This window comes from Nerophis lumbriciformis, linkage group LG25 (assembly GCF_033978685.3).
Source record: "Nerophis lumbriciformis linkage group LG25, RoL_Nlum_v2.1, whole genome shotgun sequence".
Taxonomy (NCBI): domain Eukaryota; kingdom Metazoa; phylum Chordata; class Actinopteri; order Syngnathiformes; family Syngnathidae; genus Nerophis; species Nerophis lumbriciformis.
Genome location: NC_084572.2, coordinates 670,906 through 697,639, shown reverse-complemented (window position 1 = coordinate 697,639; position 26,734 = coordinate 670,906). Strand labels below are relative to the sequence as shown.

Sequence of the window (26,734 nt, the reverse complement as noted above, 5' to 3'; positions counted from 1 at the left end):
GCCATAGCTGAATGATCGCTAAGTCATAGCGGTCATTCAGCTATGACTTAGCAGTCATTTAGCTATGACTTAGCGATCATTCAGCTATGACTTAGTGGTCATTTAGGTATGGACTTAGGTATGAATCAGGTTATTATGAATAAAGAATAATGCAAATATTGTTGTGCCTAAGAAAAAGGTATTTTGACACAAGCTGTTGTTTCTTAGTTTGCAGAATTGTGTGAAGTCCAACTTGACAAAAGTGATGAGAGCATTAGTGTGTTGACGTGCTTTTAATCCAACAAGCACATTATCACTGCTACACTGATGGATGTTTCTAGTGCTTCCACTAACTCTATTTGCACTGGAATCAAGAATTCTTACAGACTCAAAACAGACGGAGATGAATTCTACATGAAGCTGCTTTATGATGATATTTTTTTACATTTTTTGTTCTTCAAATGTCATCTTTTTATTCATTTTTTTTAGGAAAAATGTCCAAGAAGAAACAGCGATCACACGTTTTGTCATATCAAAAATATATATCATGGATGTATGGCTACACAAGACGCACATACAATAGTCAAATATGTACAGGTTGTATGTGAGAAAGTTCTTTATATACAACACAAGTGTGAGAAAACACAAGTGGATTACTGGATGGCGACGTGGCGTCACCACATGAAGGAGCAGAAGGAACAGGAAGTAGGAGCAGAAGGAACAGGAAGTGGGCTGAAGTCCTTCCCTCCACTAAGCAGAAGCAAAAGTAGGAGTGAGCAACTTTTCTGCAGGTTAGTGTCTCTGGATTTTGGAGCTTTTGCTTTTTCCCGGGTCTTCGCAGTGGCGTTTGCTGCTCGTTGGGAGCTCAGGCCCTGTTAAGACATGGAGGGCTAATTAGGAAAGGAAAGTGAAAGTAAACATAAGAGTGTTGAGAAAGTGTAAAAATCAACATAGTTTGCATGTTTGGTCTGTCTTGAAGGATAAAGTCCAAAATATCTTTGAACGTGTCACAGATCTGATCCAATGACCTGGACAACATGTAGCTAGCATTTACCGTATTTTCCGCACTATTAGCCGCACCTAAAAACCACACATTTACTCAAAAGCTGACAGTGCGGCTTTTAACCCGGTGCGCTTTATATATGGATTAATATTACGATTCATTTTCATAAAGTTTCGATCTCGCAACTTCGGTAAACAGCCGCCATCTTTTTTCCCGGTAGAACAGGAAGCGCTTCTTCTTCTACGCAAGCAACCGCCAAGGTAAGCACCCGCCCCCATAGAACAGGAAGCGCTTCTTCTTCTACTGTAAGCAACCACCCGCCCGCGTAGAAGAAGAAAAAGCGCGCGGATATCACCGTACGTTTCATTTCCTTTGTGTGTTTACATCTGTAAAGACCACAAAATGGCTCCTACTAAGCGTCAGGGATCCGGTTCATGAAAAGACGCAATCTCTCCATCCGCACACGGATTAATATTTCACAGCAACTGATATTCCTGTGAACCGCACTGTGGATACAACGGGAGCACGTACGGTGAATATTCGCACCACAGGGAATGAGAAGTCATCCTTCACTGTGGTTCTAGCTTGCCATGCTAATGGCCAGAAACTTCCACCCATGGTGATATTCAAAAGGAAGACCTTGCCAAAAGAGACCTTTCCAGCCGGCGTCATCATAAAAGCTAACTCGAAGGGATGGATGGATGAAGAAAAGATGAGCGAGTGGTTAAGGTAAGTTTAAGTTTACGCGAAGAGGCCGGGTGGCTTTTTTCACGCAGCTCTGTCCATGTTGATATACGTACGTTTGTGATTGCACATTTGCGTACATTTTGGGAGTGAACAGAGTTGTTAGAACGCTGGTTTTTAATATATTATTAAAGTTTGACTGACCTATCTGACTGTTTTTTTGACATTCCTTTAGCGCAGTTAGATGCGGCTTATAACACGGGGCGGCTTATAGGTGGACAAAGTTTTGAAATATGCCGTTCATTGAAGGCGCGGCTTATAACCCAGGGCGCCTTATGGTGCGGAAAATACGGTAACTTTACTATGTCTTAACGATCATTTAGCTATAACTTTGCTATGTTTTAGTGATCATTGAGCTATGACTTAGCCACATTTAAACAATCATTTTGATGCACTTTCGCTATCATGTAGCGATCGTATCGCTAGAAGTGAACTGGGCAAGAAAGCATTTATGTTTTCAGCAGCGAAGGCTTGGAATAACCTACAATGGAATATTCAACTTCAAACCCGAGTTACGTTGAATGAGTTTAAAGCTTCTGTGAAAGGATTGCAGTCTACCTTGTCTGTGTGCACATGTGTCATGTCAGCAAGTTTTAATGTTGTAAATGTCATGTTTTATGTCTTGTTTACTGTTTTTAATGCTGCCCTCTTGGCCAGGTCTCCCTTGGAAAAGACATCTTTGATCTCAATGGGATTTTACCTGCTTAAATAAAGGCTAATAATAATAATAATAATAACTTAGCGATCACTTTGCTAAGACTTCATGATTACTTAGCGATCCTTTAGCCATGACTTAGCGATCTTACAACTATGACTTAGCGATCATACAGCTATGACTTAGCGATCCTTTAGCTATAACTTAGTGATCATTCAGCTATGACTTAGCGATCATTCAGCTATGACTTAGCGATCATTCAGCTATAACTTAGCGATCATTCAGCTATGACTTAGCGATCATTCAGCTACGACTAAACGATCATTCAGTTATGACTTAACGATCATTCAACTATGACTTAGCAATCATTGAGCTAAGACTTAGCGATCATTCAGCTATGACTTAACGATCATTCAGTTATGACTTAACGATCATTCAGTTATGACTTAGCGATCATTTAGCTATGACTTAATCATTCAGCTACGACTTAACGATCATTCAACTATGACTTAACGATCCTTTAGGTATGACTTAGCAATCATTCAGCTATGACTTAGCGATCATTCAGCTATGACTTAGTGATCATTCAGCTATGACTTAGCAATCATTCAGCTATGACTGCGATCATTGAGCTAACACTTAGTGATCATTCAGCTATGACTTAACGATCATTCAGCTATGACTTAACAATCATTTAGTTATGACTTAGCGATCATTCAGCTATGACTTAGCGATCTTAGCGATCATTCAGCTATGACTTAGCGATCATTCAGCTATGACTTAGCGATCATTTAGCTATGACTTAGCGATCATTTAGCTATGACTTCGCGATCATTCAGCTATGACTTCGCGATCATTTAGCTATGACTTAGCGATCATTCAGCTATGACTTAACGATCATTTAGCTATGACTTCGCGATCATTCAGCTATGACTTAGCGATCATTCAGCTATGACTTAGCGATCATTCAGCTATGACTTAACGATCATTCAGCTATGACTTAACGATCATTCAGCTATGACTTAGGGATCATTCAGCTATGACTTAGCGATCATTCAGCTATGACTTAGCGATCATTCAGCTATGACTTAGCGATCATTCAGCTATGACTTCGCGATCATTTAGCTATGACTTAGCGATCATTTAGCTATGACTTAACGATCATTCAGCTATGACTTAATGATCATTCAGCTATGACTTAACGATCATTCAGCTATGACTTAGCGATCATTCAGCTATGACTTAACGATCATTTAGATGATGCAGCTATCGGATAGATATTATGTAGTTTTTAGTGATCATCTAGAAGTAATTGAGCTATTATTTGGATGCCATTTAACTATCTTGTATCAACCATTAAACAATAATTTAGTTATTTCTTAACTATCACTAGGTAAACTTTAAGGTATCACTTACTGGTCGTTTGGATATTTTAGTGATCGTTTAGATATAATTTAAATGTCACTGAGCTATCATGTAGCTATTAATTGGATATCATGTAGCCATCATTTAGATGTCATGTAAGTAACGATATGTTCTCATTTCCACTAGAATTCAATCCACAACGTCGATGGAGGAACACAATGACTTAGTTTCACGCAGTACCAGCACCAACTGGTGGACAGACGGTGTAGTGCATCAGTTAGTGGTATATGGCAGTGTTTTTCAACCTTTTTGGAGCCAAGGCACGTTTTTGTTCACACCACCAGCAGAAAACATAAAAAATGTCAACTCAGTAGTTGATATTGACAGTAAAAAGTCATTGTTGCAATTGTTGGATATAAATTCAAGCATGCATCACTATAGCTCTTGTCTCAAAGTAGGTGTACTGTCACATCACGCCCTGACTTATTTGGACTTTTTTGCTGTTTTCCTGTGTGTAGTGTCTGGCGCTCCTATTTTGGTGGCTTCTCCTGTTTTGTTGGTATTTTCCTGCAGCAGTTTCATGTCTTCCTTTTAGCGATGTTCCCCGCACCGGCTTTGTTTGAGCAATAAAGACTGTTGAAGTTGTGCGGACGCTATCCTTCTTTGTGTGGAAATTGTTGATTGTCACGTCACGTACGGATGTACTTTGTGGACACCGTCTCTGCTCCTCACGCAGTACCGTATTTTCCGCACTATAAGGCGCACCTAAAAACCACAAATTTTCACAAAAGCTGACAGTGCGGCTTATAACCCAGTGCGCCTTATATATGGATTAATATAAATATTTATTTTCATAAAGTTTCGGTCTCGCAACTACGGTAAACAGCCGCCATCTTTTTTCCCAGTAGAAGAGGAAGCGCTTCTTCTTCTATGGTAAGCAACTGCCAAGGTAAGCACCCGCCCCCGTAGAAGAGGAAGCACTTCTTCTTCTACGGTAAGCAACCACCCGCCCCCGTAGAAGAAGAAGCGCGCGGGTATTACGTTTCATTTCCTTTGTGTGTTCCATGTTGATATACGACTCCATGCGCGCCCACATCACAGATGGTGTCAAAAAACAAGTGAAGCACACAAATACAACACTCGCCGTCATTCCGGGTGGATTAACCAAAGAACTCCAACCGCTCGATATTGGTGTCAACAGGGCATTTAAAGCACGACTGCGAACGGCGTGGGAACAGTGGATGACCGAAGGCGAACACACATTCACTAAGACAGGGAGACAGCGCCGGACGACATACGCCAACATCTGCCAGTGGATCGTAAATGCCTGGGCGGATATTTCGGTCACAACTGTGGTCCGAGCTTTCCGGAAGGCAATGACTTCGACGAGACGGAGCCGGCCATTTTGGATCCCGTATTCGCCCAACTTTTTAATTCGGACACGAAGGAGAAGAATTCGAGGGATTTATGAATGAAGAATAACTTCAGAAAGTGAGCGTTATGTTTATTTTGTGTGTTGTGACATTAACGTTCGAGCAACATTAAGTTATTGATGTTATTGCTCTGCACTATTTTGAATTTTACTATGTTTGTGATTGCACATTACCGTACATTTTGGGAGTGAACAGAGTTGTTAGAACGCTGGTTTTTAATATATTATTAAAGTTTGACTGACCTATCTGACTGTTTTTTTGACATTCCTTTAGCGCAGTTAGATGCGGCTTATAACACGGGGCGGCTTATAGGTGGACAAAGTTTTGAAATATGCCGTTCATTGAAGGCGCGGCTTATAACCCAGGGCGCCTTATGGTGCGGAAAATACGGTATAAGTCGCACCCCCGGCCAAACTATGAAAAAAACTGCGACTTATAGTCCGAAAAATATGGTAATGCTTAAACCAAAAATAAACAAAAGGCGAGTGCCCCTAAAAAAGGCATTGAAGCTTAAGCATGGCTATGCAAAACGAAACTACAACTGAACTGGCTGCAAAGTAAACAAAAACAGAATGCTGGACGACAGCAAAGACTTACCGTATTTTCCGCACCATAAGCCGCCCTGGGTTATAAGCCGCGCCTTCAATGAACGGCATATTTCAAAACTTTGTCCACCTATAAGCCGCCCCGTGTTGTAAGCCGCATCTAACTGCGCTAAAGGAATGTCAAAAAAACAGTCAGATAGGTCAGTCAAACTTTAATAATATATTAAAAACCAGCGTTCTAACAACTCTGTTCACTCCCAAAATGTACGGTAATGTGCAATCACAAACATAGTAAAATTCAAAATAGTGCAGAGCAATAACATCAATAACTTAATGTTGCTCGAACGTTAATGTCACAACACACAAAATAAACATAACGCTCACTTTCTGAAGTTATTCTTCATTCATAAATCCCTTGAATTCTTCTCCTTCGTGTCCGAATTAAAAAGTTGGGCGAATACGGGATCCAAAATGGCCGGCTCCGTCTCGTCCATTGATTCATTTATGTTATATTCTCTTGCTGCTGCTCTATTTTTGTGTTCTTCGGCATGACTTATTGCCTTAAGTTTAAATTCTGCGTTATCCGCGTGTCGCTTAGTAGGAGCCATTTTGTGGTCTTTACAGATGTAAACACACAAATGAAATGAAACGTAATACCCGCGCGCTTCTTCTTCTACGGGGGCGGGTGGTTGCTTACCGTAGAAGAAGAAGCGCTTCCTCTTCTACGGGGGCGGGTGCTTACCTTGGCAGTTGCTTACCATACCATGGGATTTAGCGATTAGGAGTGACAGATTGGTTACGTTAACATACCAGTTGGTTATTTATGCCTCATATAACGTACACTTATTCAGCCTGTTGTTCACTATTCTTCATTTATTTTAAATTGCCTTTCAAATGTCTATTCTTGCTGTTGGCTTTTATCAAATACATTTTCCCAAAAAATGCGACCTACATATGTTTTTTTCCCTTCTTTATTATGCATTTTCGGCCGGTGCGACTTATACTCCAGAGCGACTTATAGTCCGAAAAATACGGTAGATACATCTACAGAGCAATTATCTACCTGCTGCCACCTACTGATATGGAAGAGTATTACACGGTTACTCTGCCGAGCTCCAGACAGCACAGACACTCAACAATGGCACTTTATTTGCAGATTATAATTACTGGTTTGCATAAAATATTTTTAACCCGAATAGGTGAAATTACATAATCTCCCACGGCACACCAGACTGTATCTCACGGCACACCTGTGTGGTTGAAAAACACTGTTATATGGAGCAGCCATCTTTACCTTTTTGAAGTGCGGGACTCTGTCGGCTGCCTGGAGTGTAACACATTCTGCCAGCGCTGGCAAAACCTGCAATATAAACACTTTTTATTAGGATTGGACGTTTTCAGCATACAAAGTGTGGATCCTTGGAAGCCTAGTGTGTGTGTGACAATCATTGGTACTAGGGATGTCCCGATCCGATATTTGGATCGGATCGACTGCCGATATTTGCCAAAAATTGCGTATCGGCAAGGCATGGGAAAATGCCGATCCAGATCCAGTTTAAAAAAAAACTTGGTCCGTGTTTTCCAACGCACCGATTTAAATAATACATTGCACTTTTCTGCTGCTCCCTAATTTCCGTTCCGCATTTTCCAGCACACCTTCAACACATCCACAATTTTCACGCAGTTGCTTTTAGCTGCTGGCATTACACGACAGGCTCTTCTCACTCTTTCCTGTGTCTCCCTCTCACAGACAGCGAGCGCACCTTCTTACACACGTCACATACTGTCACGTCATACGTCACATACTGTCACGTCATACGTCACATACGTATACCGTATTTTCCGCACTATTAGCCGCACCTAAAAACCACAAATTTACTCAAAAGCTGACAGTGCGGCTTTTAACACGGTGCGCTTTATATATGGATTAATATTAAGATTCATTTTCATAAAGTTTCGGTCTCGCAACTACGGTAAACAGCCGCCATCTTTTTTCCCCGTAGAAGAGGAAGTGCTTCTTCTTCTACGCAAGCAACCTCCAAGGTAAGCACCTGCCCCCATAGAACAGGAAGCGCTTCTTCTTCTACTGTAAGCAACCACCCGCCCTGGTAGAAGAAGAAGAAGCGCGCGGATATTACGTTTCATTTCCTTTGTGTGTTTACATCTGTAAAGACCACAAAATGGCTCCTACTAAGCGACAGGTTTCCGGTTCATGAAAAGACGCAATCTCTCCATCCGCACACGGACTACTACCGTATTTTCCGCACTATAAGGCGCACCTAAAAACCACAAATTTTCTCAAAAGCTAACAGTGCGCCTTATAACCCGGTGCGCTTTATTACGATTAATTTTCATAAAGTTTCGATCTCGCAACTTCGGTAAACAGCCGCCATCTTTTTTCCCGGTAGAACAGGAAGCGCTTCTTCTTCTACGCAAGCAACCGCCAAGGAAAGCACCCGCCCCCATAGAACAGGAAGCGCTTCACCCGCCCCCATAGAACAGGAAGCGCTTCACCCGCCCCCGGAAGAAGAAGAAAAAACGCGCGGATATCACCGTACGTTTCATTTCCTGTTTACATCTGTAAAGACCACAAAATGGCTCCTACTAAACGATCCGGTTCATAAAAAGACGCAATCTCTCCATCCGCACACGGATTACTACCGTATTTCACAGCAACTGAACCGCACTGTGGAACGGGAGCACGTACGGTGAATATTCGCTCCACAGGGAATGAGAAGTCATCCTTCACTGTGGTTCTAGCTTGCCATGCTAACTTCCACTCATGGTGATATTCAAAAGGAAGACCTTGCCAAAAGAGACCTTTCCAGCCGGCGTCATCATAAAAGCTAACTCGAAGGGATGGATGGATGAAGAAAAGATGAGCGAGTGGTTAAGGGAAGTTTACGCGAAGAGGCCGGGTGGCTTTTTTCACACAGCTCCGAAGGCGAACACACCTTCACTAAGACGGGCAGACAGCCTCGGACGACATACGCCAACATTTGCCAGTGGATCGTAAATGCCTGGGCAGATATTTCGGTCACAACTGTGGTCCGAGCTTTCCGGAAGGCAGGATTCACAGAACAACAGCGACACTGACTCCCGATGACTTCTACGAGACGGAACCGGCCATTTTGGATACCACGCTTGCGCAACTTTTCAATTCGGACACCGAAGACGAAGAATTCGAAGGATTTACGAATGAAGAATAACTTCAGAAGGTGAGCGCTATGTTTATTTTGTGTGTTGTGACATTAACGTTCGAGCAACATTATGTTACTATTGCTCTACACCATTTTGAATTTTACTATGTTTGTGATTGCACATTTGCGTACATTTTGGGACAGAGTTGTTAGAACGCTGGTTTTCAATATATTATTAAAGTTTGACTGAACTATCTGACTGTTTTTTTGACATTCACTTTAGCGCAGCGTTTTTTTGACATTCACTTTAGCGCAGCGTAGGCGCGGCTTATAGTCCGGGGCGGCTTATTGGTGGACAAAATTATGAAATATGTAATTCATAGAAGGTGCGGCTAATAATCCGGTGCGCCTTATAGTGCGGAAAATACGGTATTTCACAGCAACTGCCTAAAGACTTTCAAGAAAAGCTGGCTACTTTCCGTGCATATTGTAAAAACAAGATAGCTGAAAAAAAGATCCGGCCAGAGAACATTATCAACATGGACGAGGTTCCACTGACTTTTGATATTCCTGTGAACCGCACTGTGGATACAACGGGAGCACGTACGGTGAATATTCGCACCACAGGGAATGAGAAGTCATCCTTCACTGTGGTTCTAGCTTGCCATGCTAATGGCCAGAAACTTCCACCCATGGTGATATTCAAAAGGAAGACCTTGCCAAAAGAGACCTTTCCAGCCGGCGTCATCATAAAAGCTAACTCGAAGGGATGGATGGATGAAGAAAAGATGAGCGAGTGGTTAAGGGAAGTTTACGCGAAGAGGCCGGGTGGCTTTTTTCACGCAGCTCCGTCCATGTTGATATACGACTCCATGCGCGCCCACATCACGCTGGTTTTTAATATATTATTAAAGTTTGACTGACCTATCTGACTGTTTTTTTGACATTCCCTTTAGCGCAGTTAGATGCGGCTTACAACACGGGGCGGCTTATAGGTGGACAAAGTTTTGAAATATGCCGTTCATTGAAGGCGCGGCTTATAACCCAGGGCGCCTTATGGTGCGGAAAATACGGTACGTCCTCTCCCAGCAGAGAGCGAGGTAGCGGCATGGCTAACGTTAGCTGTGATGCTAGCGCAGCCGCTAAGGTGCGCGCCTGCTCAAACGTCCTCTGCGCACGGCAAATCTATGCCGCGCACAAAATCAAATAAAAAAATAAGCGCATAACAATTTTCGACACACGGACACGACAGAGACAACAGTTTTTGTCATCATTGTTCAAATATTGTGACGTCTGTCGAGACGCTTATCTCCATTCGGTGCCACACGTCCACACCATCAAAATGCCGAGGCAAAAATGTCCACATTAACACCGTATGAAAAAATTAGTGATTTTTTTAGTTGAGATTTCCTTCTCTGCATGAAAGTTTAAAAGTAGCATATATTAATGCAGTATGAAGAAGAATGTTTCAATGTAGACATGCAAGCCTTGAAAGAACATTTTGAAAATCAAGACTACATTTCCTGCAAATGGGTGCATTTCTACCTTATATTTTAACTTTAGATTTATTCTCATATCAAACTCTTTTGGCTGTCTTTTTGACACTTACATCCACACCCTGGATTATAAATAATGTAAATAATTCAATGTGATTATCTTGTGTGATGACTGTATTATGATGATAGTATATATCTGTATCATGAATCAATTTAAGTGGACCCCGACTTAAACAAGTGTAAAAACTTATTGGGGTGTTACCATTTAGTGGTCAATTGTACGGAATATGTACTTCACTGTGCAACCTACTCATAAAAGTCTCAATCAATCAATCAAAACACATAGAATCATCATACTGCTGTGATTATATGCATCAAGTGTTCATTCAAGGCTGAGGCAAAATATCCAGATATATATTGTGTATCGCAATATGGCCTTAAAATATGGCAATATTAAAAAAAGGCCATATCGCCCAGCCCTAGTTCAATGATGCCATTTCTGTTTGTCATGTATAATTTTGTCTATTTTGTGTTTATCCTTGAATAAACAGGTCAGTTTCTTGTTACCAACCATTGTGTATTATTCAAACTCCCCTAATTCAGCTGGCTAGTTGTTATCAAGAGTACTAAAACCCTTTTCAACATGATTCTGACAACTAAGTAAGCTAAATAACTTTAATACATGCTCGGATAGGCCAGTATCGGTCAGTATCGGTATCGGATCGGAAATGCAAAAACAATATCGGTATCGGATCGGAAGTGCAAAAACCTGGATCGGGACATCCCTAATTGGTACTTTAACTTGAACTTTAAGCCCCGCCTACCATGCTGATGTGTGCTCTGGGAGTCCCCCTGCAGGTACATCATGGCGCCGCTTTGCCAATCTCCTTGGGACTGAGCTGGCATCTGATAGCCTGAAAGTGCACGGCAACATGAAGGTCAAATAAAGCAAAAAAAAAGTCCCAAAGGAGCAAGGAGGGGTTAAAGTTGTCTTACTCGACGGAGCTTGGACAGAATATCCCATGGCATCTGAAGACGGCGGGTTGTTGCCGTTCCCGCCGGCGGTGGAAGGAACAGACGCCAGCAGACCTAAAGAATCAGAGTTAGAGACAAGTCCTTCTTGGTTCATGTGGAGGTTCCTGGTCCTCACCGAGGCCTCTGTAGCAGGACAGTTGCTGGTAGATCTGCTTCATGCGCTCGATGTTCAGGCGGCTGGACTCGGCGTGGTTCACCATGGGCTTGGGGTAATGCACGCCAATGATGCACTTGGCCGCCTTCTGCACGCCCTCCGGAGCGTTCCAGGGGTCGTAGATGTACTTGGCCGGGAATCCCCTCAGGACGGGCAGGTAGCGGCTGAGGGAAAGACGCGGGTTGTTAAGTACAGTGTGAGGTAGGGTTGAAGGGTATACCGGTACTGGTACAGTATCGCGCTACTAATGAATCAAAAACGATACTATACTCTGTTTGAAAAGTACCGGTTCCCGGGCATGACATCATGTCGTGACATTGCTGGTTTTACGAGCAGAGGAGCATGTTCGGCAGCGCACACGCACGCACGCACGCACGCACGCACGCACGCACGCACGCACGCACGCACGCACGCACGCACGCACGCACGCACGCACGCACGCACGCACGCACGCACGCACGCACGCACGCACGCACGCACGCACGCACGCACGCACGCACGCACGCACGCACGCACGCACGCACGCACGCACGCACGCACGCACGCACGCACGCACGCACGCACGCACGCACGCACGCACGCACGCACGCACGCACGCACGCACGCACGCACGCACGCACGCACGCACGCACGCACGCACGCACGCACGCACGCACGCACGCACACACACACACACACGGAGTACTTACAAGCAGACACAGTGTGTAGACAGAAAAGGGAAAATGGACGCATTTTGGCGTAAAAAGTCAAGCTAAAGGTGAAGTTATAACACTGAAACGCCCTCAGGAAGAGCTGCTTTAAGACACAGGTGTCAAACTCAAGGCCCGGGGGCCAGACATCATTTTATCTGGCCCGCAAACACCTGTGTCAATAAAGTACTTCATATTTTCTCACTAAATGTAATGGATTTTTTTCATTGTGACTGAAAAAATATTTGTACTGCTTGAAATTGCATGCCTTTTAAACTTTAATAGTATCCAATATTGCAACAAATATTACAGTATATTATCATACTTTCCAACCTTGTTTTGGTCCAAAGAAAAAAACAAACTACCCATCAAATTAATAAAAATGGCAATACATTTTACGGTGTTCTTTACAGCATATTAAAAAAACTAACATTTTTTGTGTTAAAATTCTGTTGACTGAGCTGCCATATTTTTACAGTGAATTATGGAAAGACGGTACATTTGTTTTTACTGTGGAAAACCTGGCCGCTGAGTTGCCAGAATAAGAAAATAACTTGTACTGTTTTTCCATTGACAATATAATGTTGTAAAAAGCAATGTTAATTTAACACAAACATTCTAGCAACTAAGCTGCCAGCTTTTTCCGTAAACCCCTCCCGTTAAACGTTGTTAAAAAACCCCCAAACAATCTATATTTTACAGAAAAAAATTTAAAATTTAAAATTTTTAACTGTAAAATCAATAGTTTACTTAAAACAATTTACATAATTAATAATGACATCAAATTCACACATTATTGGCTTTTACAGAGGGAAGGTGTATATTGTAGCGTCCCGGAAGAGTTAGTGCTGCAAGGGATTCTGGGTATTTGTTCTGTTGTGTTACGGTGCGGATGTTCTCCCGAAATGTGTTTGTCATTCTTGTTTGGTGTGGGTTCACAGTGTGGCGCATATTTGTAACAGTGTTAAAGTTGTTTATACGGCCACCATCAGTGTGACCTGTATGTTCTGTTGACCAAGAATGCCTTGCATTCACTTGTGTGTGTGAAAAGCTGTAGGTATTATGTGATTGGGCCGGCACGCAAAGTTTTTTTGGCGCTCTGTACTTCTCCCTACGTCCGTATACCACTCCGTACAGCGGCGTTTTAAAAAGTCATACATTTTACTTTTTGCAACCGATACAGATAATTTCCGATATTACATTTTAAAGCATTTATCGGCCGATAATATCGGCAGCCCGATATTATCAGACATCTCTAAATAGAACCAATGTATGAGCCTGTAACTACCGTATTTTCCGCACTATTAGCCGCACCTAAAAACCACAAATTTACTCAAAAGCTGACAGTGCGGCTTATAACCCGGTGCACTTTATATATGGATTAATATTAAGATTCATTTTCATAAAGTTTCGGTCTCGCAACTACGGTAAACAGCCGCCATCTTTTTTCCCCCGTAGAAGAGGAAGTGCTTCTTCTTCTACGCAAGCAACCGCCAAGGTAAGCACCCGCCCCCATAGAACAGGAAGCGCTTCTTCTTCTACTGTAAGCAACCACCCGCCCGCGTAGAAGAAGAAGAAGCGCGCGGATATTACGTTTCATTTCCTTTGTGTGTTTACATCTGTAAAGACCACAAAATGGCTCCTACTAAGCGACAGGTTTCCGGTTCATGAAAAGACGCAATCTCTCCATCCGCACACGGACTACTATTTCACAGCAACTGCCTAAAGACTTTCAAGAAAAGCTGGCTACTTTCCGTGCATATTGTAAAAACAAGATAGCTGAAAAAAAGATCCGGCCAGAGAACATCATCAACATGGACGAGGTTCCACTGACTTTTGATATTCCTGTGAACCGCACTGTGGATACAACGGGAGCACGTACGGTGAATATTCGCACCACAGGGAATGAGAAGTCATCCTTCACTGTGGTTCTAGCTTGCCATGCTAATGGCCAGAAACTTCCACCCATGATGATATTCAAAAGGAAGACCTTGCCAAAAGAGACCTTTCCAGCCGGCGTCATCATAAAAGCTAACTCGAAGGGATGGATGGATGAAGAAAAGATGAGCGAGTGGTTAAGGGAAGTTTACGCGAAGAGGCCGGGTGGCTTTTTTCACGCAGCTCCGTCCATGTTGATATACGACTCCATGCGCGCCCACATCACGCTGGTTTTTAATATATTATTAAAGTTTGACTGACCTATCTGACTGTTTTTTTGACATTCCTTTAGCGCAGTTAGATGCGGCTTATAACACGGGGTGGCTTATAGGTGGACAAAGTTTTGAAATATGCCGTTCATTGAAGGCGCGGCTTATAACCCAGGGCGCCTTATGGTGCGGAAAATACGGTACTTGGTAGTTTTTCCCTCATGTTGACAAAATAATAGGTGTATAAATGACACAATATGTTACTGCATAGACTAATTAGGAGTCTTTGTTTGTTTACTTACTACTAAAAGACAAGCTGTCTAGTAGGTTCACTATTCTAAATTGCAATAAAAAACATATGTTTAACGTACCCTTAGATTGTTTGTTAAAATAAAAACAATAATGCCATTTTTGTGGTCTCCTTTCTTTAGAAAAGTATTGAAATACATTTTGGTACCGGTACCAAAATATTGGTATGGAGACAACAATGAGGTCACGAGTAGATGAAAGCACACCAACAGGAAGTGTGCCACTTACCGGATGTAATCTCCGTTGGGATCGGTTCTGCGTCCGAAGCCCACAGGACAGTAGCAGTGGAAGAACTGCTGGAAGAAGGAGCTGCATGAGAGCCACATCCAGCTGCCGGCGTTCACGCTCCAGTCGGCGTCCAGCAGCAGCTCCTCAAACACCTCCAAATAAAAAAGCCCAAGTTAATCACCTCCACTTTCAAAAAGGGGAACATTCCCACGTCTCATCCTCTCGCCCACCTTCATGCCCTCCTCCCAGCTGATCCACAGGTCCCCTCGCGTCAGGAAGCAGGCCACGGCGTGCCGGGCCAAGTGGTGGATCCAGCCTTCCTGCCTCAGCTGGGTCATGACGGCGTCGATCCAGGGGAAGCCCGTGCGGCCCTCGGCCCACTTGGCCAGGGCCTCGGCGTTGCGGTCCCACGGGATCTGCACGCAGATAGGGTTGCTCTCCATCTTGTCGAAGCAGGGGTTGTTGGTGGCCGCCGTGTAGAAGAACTCGCGCCACAGCAGCTGGCCGTACAGCGAGAGCGGCGGCGAGCTGTTCTTCTTCACCTTTGGGAGAGAGTTAATAAACTGCATCAATCGAGGAGGCGTAGGAGGGGAAGCCATGTTTGTGTACCGGGACATACCTTCCTGTAGAGGTCGGTGAGTTTGAAGTAAAACAGCCGGCAGGAGAGGCAACCGAAGCGAAGATAGGGGCTGAGGCCGGTCGGGCTGGCCAGGAGAGAGTTGGCGTTCATTCTGGGACGCTCGAAGTTGGCCACCCAAGCCTGGAGGATCAACATCAAGACTTTGGACAATGCCCACTTGACAATAAACAACTGTGTATATCCCTACACCACGTGGCCCTGAATGCAACATCTGAATGATGAAGATTCATTCAAACGCCAATAGAATCAAGATCCCGCCTCCAAATTGACCAATAGGTTGATCAGACATTTATTTACCAGGAAGGACTCACAGGAAGTTACACTTTTAGAGTCTATCTTTGGGAAATCACTGTTAAATTTGTTTTTCTTTCCTTGTAAACAGAACAAAATCACACTGTATATGTGTTGTCTGTCTAATTATAAATAATGCAGACGTTGGCTGAGTTCTTGACGTTTACTTTCACAGCGTGCTCATAACCTCATTCTTAGCTGCCGGCTGGCGACATGCAACAACACTTTTCGGGGCTACCGCGACTGCTCGTCACTCCCGTTGCATGCTGGGTAGTGTAGTTGTTATATTCCCTAGCTCATAACATCACATCTTTCCCCCTTTAAAGAAATAATGTCAACTCAATAAAGTGTATTTCTTTTTTTAGCTTTAACTTTTCATTTTTTTAGCATTGTAACCACATTTGCAAACAACTTTTCTCTTCATAGAATTTTCTTTCAATAAAGAAATAAAGTGCAAAAATGTCAAAGTATCATAACAAACAGTTAGGTCAAACAGCAGCAGAATTGCACTTTTTGGAGAGCTGTATTATTTTCAGTTTTGTGCCCAAGGGACTGATTTTATTTAACACTATATTATTATTTATACACCTATAGTGATCACAGAGACAGGTTGTTTTTGTGTTACTGTATATATTTGTTTTTCTGAAAAATCCCACTTACCGTATTTTCCGCACTATTAGCCGCACCTAAAAACCACAAATTTACTCAAAAGCTGACAGTGCGGCTTATAACCCGGTGCGTTTTATATATGGATTAATATTAAGATTCATTTTCATAAAGTTTAGGTCTCGCAACTACGGTAAACAGCCGCCATCTTTTTTCCCCGTAGAAGAGGAAGCGCTTCTTCTTCTACGGCAAGCAACCGCCAAGGTAAGCACCCGCCCCCATAGAACAGGAAGCGCTTCTTCTTCTACTGTAAGCAACCACCCGCCCGCGTAGAAGAAGAAAAAGCGCGCGGATATTACCGTACGTTTCATTTCCTTTGTGTGTTTACATCTGTAAAGACCACAAAATGGCTCCTACTAAGCGTCAGGGATCCGGTTCATGAAAAGACGCAATCTCTCCATCCGCACACGGATTACTATTTCACAGCAACTGATATTCCTGTGAACCGCACTGTGGATACAACGGGAGCACGTACGGTGAATATTCGCACCACAGGGAATGAGAAGTCATCCTTCACTGTGGTTCTAGCTTGCCATGCTAATGGCCAGAAACTTCCACCCATGGTGATATTCAAAAGGAAGACCTTGCCAAAAGAGACCTTTCCAGCCGGCGTCATCATAAAAGCTAACTCGAAGGGATGGATGAAGAAAAGATGAGCGAGTGGTTAAGGTAAGTTTAAGTTTACGCGAAGAGGCCGGGTGGCTTTTTTCACGCAGCTCTGTCCATGTTGATATACGTATGTTTGTGATTGCACATTTGCGTACATTTTGGGAGTGAACAGAGTTGTTAGAACGCTGGTTTTTAATATATTGTTAAAGTTTGACTGACCTATCTGACTGTTTTTTTGACATTCCTTTAGCGCAGTTAGATGCGGCTTACAACACCGGGCGGCTTATAGGTGGACAAAGTTTTGAAATATGCCGTTCATTGAAGGCGCGGCTTTTAACCCAGGGCGCCTTATGGTGCGGAAAATACGGTAACTCGAAGGGATGGATGAAGAAAAGATGAGCGAATGGTTAAGGTAAGTTTAAGTTTACGCGAAGAGGCCGGGTGGCTTTTTTCACGCAGCTCCGTCCATGTTGATATACGACTCCATGCGCGCCCACATCACGCTGGTTTTTAATATATTATTAAAGTTTTACTGACCTATTTGACTGTTTTTTTGACATTCCTTTAGCGCAGTTAGATGCGGCTTACAACACGGGGCGGCTTATAGGTGGACAAAGTTTTGAAATATGCCGTTCATTGAAGGCGCAGCTTATAACCCAGGGCGCCTTATGGTGCGGAAAATACGGTACTTTGGGTAACAACAGGCAATATTTATTTTTTTATTTTTTTTAGGGGGGTAACAGTCAATATTTATTTATTTATTAGATTTTATTTTTTTCTTATATAATAAAAGTGAGCTTTTGTTAAACCAAATATTTTTTTCCATATACAACTGGACTCGATAAGGAATCGGTTCAATAATAGGCTCGAACTCGATCATTTCTTATCAAACATCATCCCTAATGTTGTATGCATGCATGTGTGATGTATCATGTTGTATGCATGATGTATCATGTTGTATGCATAAATAAACTCAATATTATAGCGAAAGTGACCATGACTATTAGTAAAACAACAGGTAGTTAAATTGACTAACCTTCCTCTCCAAATGTCTTTCCAGCCGCGTGAGGGCTTCTGTTTCCCCTCCAGGCCACACGGCCGACGACAAACCTTCCGTATCGAAACCTGCAAGAGGAGCATCACACGTCACACACTCATCTTGGATATCAGCCGTTCAGTATCGTCCGTGTCTTCACTCACCCAGCTCTTCCAGCGACGGCACGCCAAATTTGTCGTCGTGCTCGTCGGACAGCGGCGTGGAGCACTTCCCCATGATCTCGGCCGTGATGAACTCGGCGGGCACTTCCACGGCGTCCATGTGACTGATGAGGGTCTGAAAGCGCTTGTAGGTGAGGGGCGACTGACCGCCGTTCAACTCGATGATCCTGCAGGGGGAAATTACAGCTGAGTGGTGGTCGGCGAAGGAATGAGGTGTCGGGGCGGGGGGTCGTGCACTCACTTGTCCAGGTCATAGAGCGTGTGGGAGATGCGCACCGTCACCTCCACGCCGGCCTCCGACGCCAGCTTCTTAATGGCGGCATCTCGCTCCTTTCCAAAGGGCTCAGAGTCATATTCGTAAGACAGACGGGATATTTTCCACTCCTGGGGTAGCGAGAGAGAGAGAGAGGGGATTATTTTCGTGTTGGTGTCTGCTTGGCACGGTTACACGGGATAACGGCGTCACCTTGAAGAGCCTGGGAAAGACGTCGGTGGGTTGGCCTCTTATCACGAAGAGACGGGAGTTGAGTTTACGGAGGCTAGAGTCCAAATCCTCCAGACTCTGCAGCAGGAATCTAAGCAGGAAAGAAATGATTTTTTTCACAGAGCAAAGGAAATAAACATGTTTGTTAGCTTTGTGTGGGCAGAGAAAACACACACCAAAATGAGTGGAACTAATAATGGAGCTTCCCGTGCTGTTGCCGTAGCAACCAAAATCGGTAGGTGGAAGCTCACTAATGACCTGGATGATAATATCCTTTTTTAATACAAACTCTTTTCCTCAGTGTTCCAGAAGTTAGTGAATATGCAGTACTCACACAATCAGAAATTATTTGTACAAAACCCAAAACCAGTGAAGATGGAACGTTGTGTAAAAGGTCAATAAAAAGAGAATACAATGATTTGCTAATCCTTTTCAACTTATATTCAATTGAATAGACTGCAAAGACAAAACACTTAACGTTCCAACTTGTAAACTTTGTTATTTTGGGCATAAAAGCAGCTTCCGTGAAAGGCTCAGTCATTCACAAACAAGGACGGGGCGAGGGTCACCACTTTGTCAACAAATGCCTGAGCAAATTGTCAGACAGTTTAAGAACAACATTTCTCAAGCAGCTATTGCAAGGAATGTAGAGGTTTCACCATCTACGCTCTGTAATACATACCTGCCAACTTTTGAAATCAGAAAAACCTAGTAGCCAGGGTCCAGGGGCCGCAGACCCCGGTAGGTCCAGGACAAAGTCCTGGTGGGGGGTTCAGGTTCGCCCCCCGACGCAAAATGATTGATTGCATTCAGACAGGTTAAAATGTTGCTAAAACCATCACTTTTCTATCAGTCACAGTGACTTTTCAAAACAAAAATATTACAGCAAAAATCACATGGGTTGATTGACATGTTTATTCTGTAAGCTAACTTCAATAGTTTGACATTATTTTGACAGTTAATGCCAGTTATCCTGTCAACCTTTCACAAGACTTCAATTTGTTCATTGAAAGTATAAACAGTATAAACACTTTTTACAGTAAACAAATGGTAAAACAGTACTAAACAATTCCAATTAAAAAAAAAAATTGGTGTCATTATTAACTTTCTGTCCAAGCTTGTATAATCTACTGCCTTGTTCAATTGTAAAAAATATTCTGTGCCTAAAATTCACATTTCTATCACAATTATCATACTGTAAACATGGTAAGCTAACTTCATTAAAATTAATAGTCCTGTCAATAGCATGGAATTACAATTCAAATGTAGTTTTTTTGTAAGCCTTTCAAAAGAATTCAAAATATGAAAAATTAATTAAAATTAATTTAAGCCATCAGACACTTGAAATGTAATCATTTGAACTTTTCAACATAAATAGCACTGCAAAAATATTAAGGACATACTTCTGTATTTTGGTAGTTATGCTGTCAACATTTAACAAGATTTCTTCAACTTGGACTTGAAAGCATAAATAGTATAAACACTTTTAACAGTATAACAGTACTAAACAATTCCAATAGATAACATTGGTGTCATTACCTTTTAGTGGCTAAAATCCGAAAAACGTTGAAAGTTTTCCACTTGTATCGCTAGCAACGGCATTAGACTTGTGTTTTTTTGTCCCAACGTGGTCTTTTACATCGCTAATTCCTCCGTGTCCGATCGAAAAATCTTGTCTGCACAAGGTGCAATTCGCGTAGTTTTCACCCTTTTTGGAACGGATAATTATTCCCGGATAGGCTTTTGAATATTCTTCACGGAATGACTGCAGTTTTCTTTTCGGTTTAAGACTCGTTTGCCATTTTTCTCCGGCTGATTCCATGATCGTTCGCTCGTTTGGAAACAATGGCAACTGGTGCCTCGTGCTTGGCAGCGGTGCTATAAATAGCCTCGCGCATGGCATTCGGAATGGCTCGATAGGAAGTTACGGGAAGCAGTGTCGATTGTCATTGTTGTTACGCGATTTCGTGAATAAAACTTTTAAAAAAATATTTTTTTTAATTAATGAAAAACCGTATTTTTTATCACTGCAACCGTAACCCGGAATAGGTTGATGAAAACCGTACTAATTACGGGAAAACCGGAGTAGTTGGCAGGTATGGTAATATCATCAAAAGGTTATGGGTTTTGTAACTTATATATCATATCAATTCAAGCACTTTCTAACTCATTTTAAATGTTCGAACTAGGGATGTCCGATAATATCGGCAGTCCGATAAGTACTTTAAAATGTAATATCGGAAATTATCGGTATCGGTTTCAAAAAGTAAAATGTATGACTTTTTAAACCACCGCTGTGTACACAGACGTAGGGAGAAGTACGGAGTGCCAATCAACCTTAAAGGCACTGCCTTTGCGTGCCGGCCCAATCACATAATATCTACGGCTTTTCACACACACAAGTGAATGCAATTCATACTTGGTCAACAGCCATACAGGTCACACTGAGGGTGGCCGCATAAACAACTTTAACACTGTTACAAATATGCGCCACACTGTGAACCCACACCAAACAAGAATGACAAACACATTTCGGGAGAACATCCGCACCGTAACGCAACATAAACACAACAGAACAAATGCTCAGAAACCTTGCAGCACTAACTCTTCCGGGACGCTACAATATACACCCCCTGCTACCCCCTACCCAAACCCCCCCACCTCAACCTCCACATGGTCTCTCAGGGAGAGCATGTCCCAAATTCCAAGCTGCTGTTTTGAGGCATGTTAAAAAAAATAATGCACTTTGTGACTTCAATAATAAATTAGGGTTGCAACAACTAATCGATTAAATCGATTCTAAAAATAGTTGGCGATTAATTTAGTCATCGATTCGTTGGATCTATGCTAGGCGCAGAGGCTGCTTTTTTTTATATAAACCTTTATTTATAAACTGCAACATTTACAAACAGCTGAGAAACAATAATCAAAATAAGTATGGTGCCAGTATGCTGTTTTTTTTCCAATAAAATACTGGAAAGGATAGAAATGTAGTTTGTCTCTTTTATCCAATTATTAATCGATTAATCGAAGCAATAATCAACAGATTAATTGATTATCAAATTAGTTGTTGGTTGCAGCCCTATAATAAATATGGCAGTGCCATGTTGGCATTTTTTTTTCCATAACTTGAGTTGATTTATTTTGGAAAACCTTGTTACATTGTTTAATGCATCCAGCGGGGCATCACAACAAAATTAGCCATAATGACTGTATATATCGGTATCGGTAATTAAGAGTTGGACAATATCGGCAAAAAAGTCATTATCGGACATCTCTAGTTCAAACCTTTCAAGCACCCTTGAATTAGTTATGGACGTCAAATTGGTACATTCTCTAAATTATTATCACACCTAAACTAATATTTAAGATCAGGATCAGCTGGACTTTTATTGGTCCTCTGTGTGTTGTTAAAAGACAACAAATGTATCAGGGTTGCGCCTACATGTAATTGATTAAAATTAATCAACTCCACCAATTACTGGATAGATTACTCGCTGACTAAATAATCAATAGCTGCAGCCCTTTAATTAGTCTACTAGTAGTAACCAGAGGTGGGTAGTAACGCGCTACATTTACTCCGTTACATCTACTCGAGTAACTTTTGGGATAAATTGTACTTCTAAGAGTAGTTTTAATGCAACATACTTTTACTTTTACTTGAGTATATTTATAGAGAAGAAACGCTACTTTTACTCCGCTACTTTTATCTACATTCAGCTCGCTACTCGCTACTAATTTTTATCCATCTGTTAATGCACGCTTTGTTTGTTTTGGTCTGTCAGACAGACCTTCATAGTGCCTGCGTTTCAACAAATACAGTCACTGGTGACGTTCACTCCGTTCCACCAATCAGATGCAGTCACTGGTGACGTTGGACCAATCAAACAGAGCCAGGTGGTCACATGACCTGACTTAAACAAGTTGAAAAACGTATTGGGGTGTTACCATTTAGTGGTCAATTGTACGGAATATGTACTGTACTGTGCAATCTACTAATAAAAGTTTCAATCAATCAATCAAAAGTGTGAAGGAAAAAAGACCCTTTTTTATTTCAACCGTACATCCCGTCAAAAGCCTAGTTCCTGTCTTCACAATAAAAGTGCCGCTCCATCGCGCCTGCGCTTTCAAAATAAGAGTCTCCGAAAGCCAGCGCAAACAAGCTAGCAAGCTAGGGAGTTTGCCGCCAATGTATTTCTTGTAAAGTGTATAAAAACGAATATGGAGGCTGGATAAATAAGATGCCAAAAACCAACCACTTTCATGTGATATTAGACAGAAAGGAGGAACTTTTTTTCTCCTCCATTTGAAAACGTGGATGTTATCAGCACTACTGTCTGATTACCGTATTTTCCGCACTATTAGCCGCACCTAAAAACCACAAATTTACTCAAAAGCTGACAGTGCGGCTTATAACCCGGTGCGCTTTATATATGGATTAATATTAAGATTCATTTTCATAAAGTTTCGGTCTCGCAACTACGGTAAACAGCCGCCATCTTTTTTCCCCGTAGAAGAGGAAGTGCTTCTTCTTCTACGCAAGCAACCGCCAAGGTAAGCACCCACCCCCATAGAACAGGAAGCGCTTCTTCTTCTACTGTAAGCAACCACCCGCCCCCATAGAAGAAGAAGAAGCGCGCGGATATAACGTTTCATTTCCTTTGTGTGTTTACATCTGTAAAGACCACAAAATGGCTCCTACTAAGCGACAGGTTTCCGGTTCATGAAAAGACGCAATCTCTCCATCCGCACACGGACTACTATTTCACAGCAACTGCCTAAAGACTTTCAAGAAAAGCTGGCTACTTTCCGTGCATATTGTAAAAACAAGATAGCTGAAAAAAAGATCCGGCCAGAGAACATTATCAACATGGACGAGGTTCCACTGACTTTTGATATTCCTGTGAACCGCACTGTGGATACAACGGGAGCACGTACGGTGAATATTCGCACCACAGGGAATGAGAAGTCATCCTTCACTGTGGTTCTAGCTTGCCATGCTAATGGCCAGAAACTTCCACCCATGGTGATATTCAAAAGGAAGAGCTTGCCAAAAGAGACCTTTCCAGCCGGCGTCATCATAAAAGCTAACTCGAAGGGATGGATGGATGAAGAAAAGATGAGCGAGTGGTTAAGGTAAGTTTACGCGAAGAGGCCGGGTGGCTTTTTTCACGCAGCTCCGTCCATGTTGATATACGACTCCATGCGCGCCCACATCACGCTGGTTTTTAATATATTATTAAAGTTTGACTGACCTATCTGACTGTTTTTTTGACATTCCTTTAGCGCAGTTAGATGCGGCTTATAACACGGGGCGGCTTATGGTGCGGAAAATACAGTACAATCAATGCAAGTCATCAGAATCAGGTAATACACCAACTTATATTCTTGTCTTCATGAAAGAAAGGAATCTATATGTGTTAAACATGCATGTATATTCATTAAAACACCTTTAACATGTAAACAAAAACGGCAAAATAAATAAATATAAATTATATACTGTATATATCAATGTATGTATATATATATGTGTATATATATGTATGTGTATATATATATATATATATATATATATATATAAATATATATATATATATATAATATGTGTGTGTATGTTACTCATCAGTTACTCAGTACTTGAGTAGTTTTTTCACAACATACTTTTTACTTTTACTCAAGTAAATATTTGGGTGACTACTCCTTACTTTTACTTGAGTAATAAATCTCTAAAGTAACAGTACTCTTACTTGAGTACAATTTCTGGCTACTCTACCCACCTCTGGTAGTAACCAACAAATCAAATCTGTTGTCAGCTGGTCCGTGTTGGGGCCGTCAAGCAACTCACAATTTCAAGTACAACTTCCTGTATTTCCTCCACTTTGGGGGGCAACCACGAGCCCCTCGACACCATCAGTATGTGACGGAAGTGGCTCTGTAAGGATTAGCGCTCTGTGGAAATAGTTGGGTGGGCTCACTGCAGAAGTAGGTCACACAGACAGGAATGAGGCAGAGGGTGGAGCTACAAACACATTGACCCACTTCAGTAATAACGTGGACAGTTCACGAGATCAAGTTTTGCTGAACGCTTGAGTGGTGGTTGTTCTTTTCCTGCACACAACAACAACAGCATCTGCGTCATTCAGTTATATAATAAAAACGTGGATGCTCGCCAGACGCCCGCACAATAAAAGCCATCCCTGTCGAGGCTGTCCCCGACTACAATGTCTGCAAGGTGGCAGTGGTGCGAGTCCCTGTGGACACGACAAGTTGAAGCTTGTGCTTCATTCAGAGGAAGTGAACACATGTTCTATGATATTACGTAAACATGGTCAACACATGGTGAGAACCAATGATCATAATTGCTATAGTTGAAAAAAGGCGTAATGTTAACCAAGACGGACGTCTTCCTACTCCTTCTGGGAATTGATGAGTGTAATCATGTTAAGCATGACCGAAACAAATAAATCACAGAACACTTTTCCACTTTGCATCAGTCCATCTTAGATGAGCTCTTGGCCCAGGGAAGCCGGCGGCGTTCCTGGGTGTTGTTGATAAATGGCTTTTGGCTTTGTATAGTTGAGTTTTAACTTGCACTTACAGTTAAAACTCCAACTGTAAGTGCACTGTAGTTACTGACAGTGGTTTTCTGAAGTGTTCCTGAGCCCATGCGGTGATATCCTTTACACAATGATGTCGCTTTTTGATGCAGTACCGCCTGAGGGATCGAAGGTCCGTAATATCATCGCTTACTTGCAGTGATTTCTCCAGATTCTCTGAACCTTTTGATTTTATTACGAATAGCTCATTGAAAAATGTTGTTCTTAAACTGTTGAACAATTTGCTCAGGCATTTGTTGACAAAGTGGTGACCCTTGCCCCATCCTTGTTTGTGAGCATTTCATGGAAGCTGCTTTTATACCCAATCATGGCACCCACCTGTTCCCAATTAGTCTGTTCACCTGTGGAATGTTCCAAATAAGTGTTTGATGAGCATTCCTCAACTTTATCAGTCTTTTTTTGCCACTCGTGCCAGCTTTTTTGAAACATGTTGCAGGCATCAAATTCTAAATGAGCTAAAAAATAAAGTTTACCAGTATCTTGTCTTTGCAGTCTATAAAATGGAATATAGGTTGAAAAGGATTTGCAAATCATTGTATTCTGTTTTTATTTACGATTTACACAATATGCCAACGTCACTGATTTTGGGTTTTGTACATTAAAGATACTAAAACCAATACAATCCATCCATCCATTTTCTACCGCTTGTCCCTTTCGTTTAGTCCATATGACAATATGAACTAAAAATACCAATACTCAAGTAGAATTGGCCACTAGACGTGACCAAAACACTGGCATCCTGGCCACTGATTGGCTCAGTTTCAGGCAGCATTACTAACATTAGCATGCTAACTTTTTTTGTAGCCAATTTTGCAGTCGAATGCCTTAGACTTATAAAAAAAAAAATGTTTTTAATTAACCAATCAACAAAACAATACACAACAACACCACAACAATGCAATCCAATTCCAAAACCAAACCCGTCCCAGCAACATTAAGAACAACAATAAACAGAGCAATTGAGGACACACAAATCCAAATGTAGTGAAACAAAAATGAACATTATCGACAACAGCATCAATATTAGTAACAATTTCAAGATAGCAGTGATTAAAAAAACCCCTCATTGATATCATCATTAAAAACATTAATTAAAAAAAAAAATTTTTTTTAGAAATGAACAGACTTATAACTTTGTATTTGGCTTGCACATTTCAGCATTCGCACGCAATTTCCTCCAAAATTCTAGGTTTTTTTGTCTGTCTATCTGTGTTGGCCCTGTGATGAGGTGACCCCCCCCCCCCTCCCCCGCGACCCCGAAAGGGACAAGCGGTAGAAAATGGATGG

The 26,734-nt window shown here is 42.0% G+C and overlaps 1 protein-coding gene across 1 annotated transcript in view; it reads right to left on the bottom strand.

The window, feature by feature from the left end:
• Positions 1-257: 257 nt before the first annotated feature.
• The window catches only part of cry1a (cryptochrome circadian regulator 1a), a 29,974-nt gene continuing 3,497 nt past the window's right edge, over positions 258-26,734 (bottom strand). The window contains exons 2-13 of the mRNA XM_061983537.1: positions 18,813-18,921; positions 18,588-18,730; positions 18,329-18,513; positions 18,165-18,253; positions 15,542-15,682; positions 15,153-15,464; positions 14,923-15,074; positions 11,511-11,713; positions 11,357-11,449; positions 11,185-11,274; positions 7,019-7,084; positions 258-851 (exon numbers count right to left, since the gene is read on the bottom strand). Coding sequence (XP_061839521.1) covers positions 772-851; positions 7,019-7,084; positions 11,185-11,274; positions 11,357-11,449; positions 11,511-11,713; positions 14,923-15,074; positions 15,153-15,464; positions 15,542-15,682; positions 18,165-18,253; positions 18,329-18,513; positions 18,588-18,730; positions 18,813-18,921 — 1,663 coding nt within the window. The 3' untranslated portion in view covers positions 258-771. The remainder of the gene's footprint in view (positions 852-7,018; positions 7,085-11,184; positions 11,275-11,356; positions 11,450-11,510; positions 11,714-14,922; positions 15,075-15,152; positions 15,465-15,541; positions 15,683-18,164; positions 18,254-18,328; positions 18,514-18,587; positions 18,731-18,812; positions 18,922-26,734) is intronic.